This window comes from Argentina silus, assembly GCF_951799395.1.
Source record: "Argentina silus genome assembly, chromosome: 2".
NCBI classification, from domain to species: domain Eukaryota; kingdom Metazoa; phylum Chordata; class Actinopteri; order Argentiniformes; family Argentinidae; genus Argentina; species Argentina silus.
In genome coordinates this window covers 24,350,009-24,356,707 of record NC_139656.1, presented here as the reverse complement: position 1 = coordinate 24,356,707, position 6,699 = coordinate 24,350,009, and the positions used below count along the sequence as shown (strand labels likewise).

Below are 6,699 nucleotides of genomic sequence, written 5' to 3'. Positions count from 1 at the left end.
ATAAGGAAATAGCCTCCGTCTAGGTTGGCCTAGTGGAGATGGAGAATTCACAATTCTGCGGATTGGTATTGGTGAAATTAAAGATAGCCTTTTCCACACAAAATATACAAAATGTGAATGTATTTTGAATAAACAGCCCATGTTTTCTTCTAGTGTTATTCGTGGTTGACTTCGTACTTTTTATTGATAATTCATCAAATAATTTGGCCTAGCAGATTTGATATTGGTAAAATTAGGCACCCAAGTACATTTGCTCATGACAGGGTACAAGTTGAGTTAGAACTTCCTCCAATACACCTCCTGTGGTAAAAGAGACTTGAAACTGAGTGCCTCGATGACCACTGATAATTTGCCCTCAATTTGATTGATGCGTGTCTTTACAACACCAGGTATACTGCATCATTAAACAATCATTTAAATGTAAAAAAAATAATAATAATCCTAGAACTTGTTGTCATGTTGTTGTCATGATGAGGTGGATGTATACTGTACATGCCATTAAAGGCTCTGAACTACAGTTTTAGTTCTCTTTCTTTTTCTCTCTTTTTCTCTCCTTCCATCCAGAATTGAGACCACGCACCGTAGACACACCACGCTGCGAGAGAAGGGTCGTCGGCAAGCTATCCGTGGCCCTGCGTACATGTTCAGCGAGCGGGGCACCAGTCTTACAGCAGAGGAGGAGCGCTTTCTGGATGCGGCTGAGTATGGAAACATCCCAGTGGTGCGCAAGATGCTAGAGGAATCCAAAACCCTCAATGTCAACTGTGTGGACTACATGGGCCAGAATGCATTGCAGTTGGCAGTGGGTAATGAGCACTTGGAGGTAACAGAGCTGCTGTTGAAGAAGGAGGGGCTGGCGCGTGTGGGCGATGCCCTCCTCTTGGCCATCAGTAAGGGGTATGTACGCATCGTTGAGGCCATCCTGGCCCACCCGGCGTTCGGCTGTGGGCTACGCCTCACCCTTAGCCCCTTGGAACAGGAGCTACGGGACGATGACTTTTATGCTTATGACGAAGACGGCACACGTTTCTCACAGGATGTGACCCCTGTGATCCTGGCTGCACACTGTCAGGAGTACGAGATAGTGCACACTCTGTTGATGAAGGGAGCACGCATTGAGAAGCCCCATGACTACTTCTGCAAGTGCAACGAGTGTGCAGAGAAGCAGTGCCGCGACTCCTTTAGCCACTCCCGCTCCCGCATGAATGCTTATAAAGGCCTGGCCAGTGCTGCTTATCTGTCCCTGTCGAGTGAGGACCCTGTGCTCACAGCCCTGGAGCTTAGCAACGAGCTGGCCCGACTGGCCAACATTGAGACCGAGTTCAAGGTGAGGAACACAACACACATGAGTCACGCAAGTCAGGACCATGCTTTAGCTCAGGGTGTGGTGGGGAGTGGTTTCTTCTGTTGAGAGAAATGCACTCGTGACCAGAAGACCCCGCCTCCCCCCCGCCCCCCTCACACCAGAAAATATCCAATCAGGAAGTGCATGCACACTCTCCCAAATGACACACTAATGGTATTGGAACATGCTGTGATGAAATGAGAGATGGGTTACAATCTGTCAATAACCTCTTGTGATATGGTTGGAAATTATTAAGAGTGCATGGCAATAATTGCCAATACACCTTGCAACATATTCGTACACATTTTCAAAAATCATGTTTATAAGTGCATGTTTTGGAAATGCAATAGAATTGTGCACAGGTATTACCATTGAATTTGCTCAACCATGCAGGATAAGCCACCTTTGCTCAGGGCGAATTTAATTCTGAGAATCACGGTGAGGGGGACATGTCTAATCAGGGATTTTCATACACAGTCTGTTGACTTCTGGTGTTGTTTCGGATGAGCTGTTAATTGAAAATGCCCCTCAGAGAGCTCTCTCTAATCTGTTTTTCATTATGTTCTGATTACTGACCTTTGCCAACCATTTGGTGGTTTGTTATTTGAGCACAGGTGCACAGATACACACACTCACAAGAACACATACGGTGTCATCTTTGCTTTATAAAGCATACTCATAGAGAGACATTACACTCATTTACAATCACTTCAATAGTGACCATGTGTGACAAACATATGACACATGAAAACTCACATTCATGCACACCCTCATTTACATATTCTTAATGAGATTACGTCATATAGGCTGTGTCAATGAAGTAATGCTTGGCCTGAGGTTTTGCAGTTATATAATGGAATTGAAATACTGTACCTCCTCTGGACCAATATGCGAGAGACCAATATTACCAGTTAAACATTCTGAGTGCCTTTGAGGTCTCTCTCTCTCACACACATTATTGATTTTCTCCATTTATGTGTGTAGAATGACTACAGGAAGCTGTCCATGCAGTGTAAGGATTTTGTGGTGGGAGTGCTTGACTTATGCAGAGACACAGAGGAGGTGGAGGCCATTCTGAATGGGGATGTGGACCAAACTCCGCCTGGTGATAACAATCGACCCTGTCTCAGCCGGGTCAAACTGGCAATAAAGTATGAGGTCAAGAAGGTTAGCTGAACCTCTCAACCTAATACCAAACATGCTCTTTTTTCCTTTATGCTACATACAGTAAGTGTCTTTGTGTGTGTCTATAACTAGACTTGAAAGTCCAGATTTAAATAGCAACACAGCATTACAAAAAAGCTTTCAATGACTATGTTGACATTGGCCTAACCTCATCGCTGTAAATGTTTCATGAGGCAGCCTGAAATGGGATGGAAATAAATAAATTGTCTATGAAACAGCAATGTTTTATACCCATCGATGGAAATTAGGGATTCTATAAAACTAAAATATGCCATAGTAAAAGTCAGTTACCTTAGCCACTTCTGCTTGTCAAATTGTAATATTTGTTGTTTGTTTTATTCTGGTCATATCTGTCCAGTTTGTCGCCCATCCTAACTGCCAGCAGCAGCTCCTGACCCTATGGTATGAGAACCTGGCTGGACTAAGGCAGCAGTCTGTTGGGGTCAAATGTTGGATAGTGCTGGGAGTGACTTTAGGTCTGCCTTTCCTGTCCATTGCATACTGGATCATGCCCTGTAGCAAGGTACATAGTCTTTTTATCTTTCTTTTCAGAATCTTAAGAATCACTCAACACACACAACTATTACTAAAGCAAAAATTATAGGGCTAGTTTCCAGGACACAGATTAAGCCTAGTCCTAGACTATAGCATCCCCAATAAAGATGTGCCATTGAAAGTGTGATTTAGTGTATATATAATGGTTGTAGGTTGACGGTTGTGTTTTTGTGATTGATTTCCTCTTTATCAGTTGAGTCGGATTCTCCGCAGTCCCTTCATGAAGTTTGTGGCCCATGCTGTGTCGTTCACCATCTTTCTTGGCCTTTTGGTAGTCAATGCTTCGGACCGCTTTGAAGGTGTCAAGAACCTTCCTAACGAGACGGTAACAGACCACCCCCATCAGGTCTTCAGGGTCAAAACCACTCAGTTCTCCTGGACAGAGATGCTCATTATGAACTGGGTGCTGGGTGAGTCAATGTGTTGTTCAAACAGTTGTTGTTGTCATTTTTTGGGAGGGAGAGATATTGCTTTCTAGCCAATAGCTAGCTGAGATACTGCTACAGTATCTGTGTTGGAATGATGATAACTAAGTATAATCTGATTGTAACACAGTCACATCTTTTATAGGCTCAAAACATTTCCAGAATGTGTTTAAAAGCACTGTTCTCGTTCTTAGGGATGATCTGGTCAGAGTGTAAGGAGATCTGGGCAGATGGACCACGGGAGTATGCCATGCACCTGTGGAACGTTCTAGACTTTGGCATGCTGTCTATCTTCGTGGCATCATTCACAGCACGCCTCATGGCCTTTCTGAAGGCCTCCCAGGCTCAGGTTTATGTGAACCTGCATGTGCCAAACGTGGACCTGAGCAACGCCGTCCTGCCTGCAGATGTAGCATACTTCACCTACGGTCAGTACTGTGATATTCTCTGACTGCCCCCTTTGATAACTATGAGCTGACCAATGATGTTGTGGAGGGTAAACGCACAGTGTTTCCGCACATTTTTTGGAAATGTGTGTCTGTCACTGTCTATCTGCCTAACTGTTGGTCACTCTGTCTGTCTGTCTGCCTGTTTCTGCCTGCCTGTGTCTGCCTGTTTGTCTGTCTGTCTGTCTCTCTCTCTCTCTCTCTCTCTCTCTCAGCTAGGAACAGGTGGCTACCATCTGACCCTCAGCTTATCTCTGAGGGTTTGTACTCTATCGCAGTGGTGCTCAGTTTCTCTCGCATTGCTTACATCTTGCCAGCCAATGAGAGCTTTGGCCCACTCCAAATCTCTCTGGGCCGTACAGTTAAGGACATCTTCAAGTTCATGGTCATCTTCATTATGGTCTTCCTAGCATTTATGATTGGCATGTTTAATCTGTATTCCTACTACCTTGGAGCCAAGTACAACCCAGCTTTCACCACGTAAGTGCACTTTGTGTTCATTAATGATTAAACATTCTGTAGAAATATGCCTTCTGAGATATTGCTATATGTTTTCTGAGATATTGTCTGTGTCTGTGTGTGTGTGTGTGTGTGTGTGTGTGTGTGTGTGTGTGTGTGTGTGTGTGTGTGTGTGTGTGTGTGTGTCTTGTGTGTGTGTGTGTCCATAGGGTGGAGGAGAGCTTTAAGACTCTATTCTGGTCCATCTTCGGCTTATCTGAGGTTATCTCTGTGGTCTTGAAATATGACCATAAGTTCATAGAGAACATTGGTTATATTCTGTTTGGTGTCTACAACGTAACCATGGTAATCGTACTGCTCAACATGCTGATTGCAATGATCAACCACTCCTATCAGGAGATTGAGGTGAGACCAGGAACACCCCTTGATTGATGGGAAATCAATAGTCAATCATTACTATTTGGAGGTCAGAGTAGAAACGGAAAAACACATAGGGGGCTGTGTCCCGGACACAATTAAGTCCTAATCGTAAATCACACTTTCAATGGAAACTCTCAATTGAAGATGATTTTTCATATAAGATTAGACTATGTGGGGGGAAATGAGCCCTAGTGTTGTTAGAGAAGGTTCAGCTTGTGTCTGTCCAGATGTGTGACTGATGTTGTTTGTGTTGTGATCATGTTTTTACGGTGTACCGCTGTTAGCAATTGTCTTGCGAAAATGCTCAGACTAGAGGAAAGGGAGATATTGCATTAATTACCTGTCCTCTTCCATCTCCAGATATTATGCCTTTGTATTATTACTCATCCTGGTTGTCTATTTCAATAGGAGGATGCTGACGTAGAGTGGAAGTTTGCCCGTGCCAAACTGTGGCTCTCCTACTTTGATGAGGGGCGGACACTGCCCCCACCATTTAACCTGGTTCCCAGTCCCAAGTCCTTCTACTACATGGCCCTCCGTACACGCGCCTGCCTGGTGGAGCTGTGCAAGGCCAAAGCCCATCACCATGACAACCAGCGGGAGGCTGGCATGATAAATGTGCGATTTAAGGTCAGAAAGGTTGGGATTGGGATCTACCTCATTAGATGTTGTCTTTCTTGATTTGTGTGCTGTGCCTATATTGGCTTCTAACAGCATGGCTGTGATCTCTGTGATCATAAATGGCTGTGATGTCTGTTCTGTTTCAGCTCAATCAGTACAATACCCAAACCAGGGCATCGGAAGATGTCACCATTAGGAAACCCATCAAACATCCTACTCGATACCAGGTACCTTTTCTCCACAATGGTCAATACTACTCATATGCCATACCCAGAAGTGTAGATTCTAAAGTTCCTGTCTTTCTTTTTCATAAGAAACTCATGAAGCGACTAATTAAGCGATATGTGCTTAAGGCTCAGGTTGACAGTGAAAATGATGAGATTAATGAAGGTGAGTGTTTCATATCCAGTCACATAAAGTCCAAACGTTGTTCTAAACAGCCAGAACAATTTAGGTTTGTAATTAAATGACTGACCAATAACATAAGGTGCATCCTCTGCAGGTGAGCTGAAGGAGATAAAACAGGATATTTCCAGCCTACGTTATGAGCTCCTGGAGGAGAAATCTCAGGCCACTGAAGAACTATCTGACTTGATCCAACAACTTGGTGACAAGCTCAGCAAGAACGCCAAGAAACCCTGAGGGGAATTGAGCGGTGCAAATTGTGTTTCAAATGTATTTTGATAGATGTATTTTGTGTTTTGGTTGATTAATGGTTTGCACTCCACTGGTGGATAGGCAAGGGCCCTGCTTCTATTTTCACTATGTTCAAAAATATTCAAATCTTTGGTGACTGTAAATTAGAATGGAATAGATCATGACAGAACATGACTATGTTAAATTGTAAAGAGAGAGGTTTTTTTAGACTTTCTGTACAAATTTTGTTGCTTTTATCATCCAAAGTAGTAGCATGAGTTAAACAGGAGAAATAAAGAAGAGTCAGGTTAATATTGTCCAGTTTGGGGAGGAGTTTCCTTTTGTACCCCAGTTTTGTAAACTCTGTTTTAGTAACTCTTTGACCATAAACAAATTAACCACTTATTTCATTTCTCAAATAAGTTGAATAGGCCTATCCCAGCTTTATGTAAGGATGTTGTATGTACATTGTCTTGTTTGGGTGTTTCTTTAGTATGTTAGTCTGGACTAGGCATCATAGTTTGTTCACATTCGCTGTCAATGTAGTTAGTATATTATTGATGTAATTACAAATGAGGAAATTAAAACTTACGACCAACATGCTATC

The 6,699-nt window shown here is 43.2% G+C and overlaps 1 protein-coding gene across 1 annotated transcript in view; it reads left to right on the top strand.

Annotated features, from left to right (window-relative positions):
• LOC310801473 (short transient receptor potential channel 7-like) overlaps nt 1-6,098 on the top strand; it is a gene marked incomplete at both ends in the record, with an annotated part of 6,509 nt that extends 411 nt beyond the window's left edge. The window contains 11 exons of the mRNA XM_083665519.1: nt 565-1,327; nt 2,330-2,512; nt 2,889-3,053; nt 3,279-3,495; nt 3,705-3,942; nt 4,176-4,436; nt 4,625-4,820; nt 5,244-5,465; nt 5,603-5,683; nt 5,771-5,846; nt 5,959-6,098. Coding sequence (XP_083521645.1) covers nt 565-1,327; nt 2,330-2,512; nt 2,889-3,053; nt 3,279-3,495; nt 3,705-3,942; nt 4,176-4,436; nt 4,625-4,820; nt 5,244-5,465; nt 5,603-5,683; nt 5,771-5,846; nt 5,959-6,098 — 2,542 coding nt within the window. The remainder of the gene's footprint in view (nt 1-564; nt 1,328-2,329; nt 2,513-2,888; nt 3,054-3,278; nt 3,496-3,704; nt 3,943-4,175; nt 4,437-4,624; nt 4,821-5,243; nt 5,466-5,602; nt 5,684-5,770; nt 5,847-5,958) is intronic.
• Between the last annotated feature and the right edge of the window lie 601 nt (nt 6,099-6,699).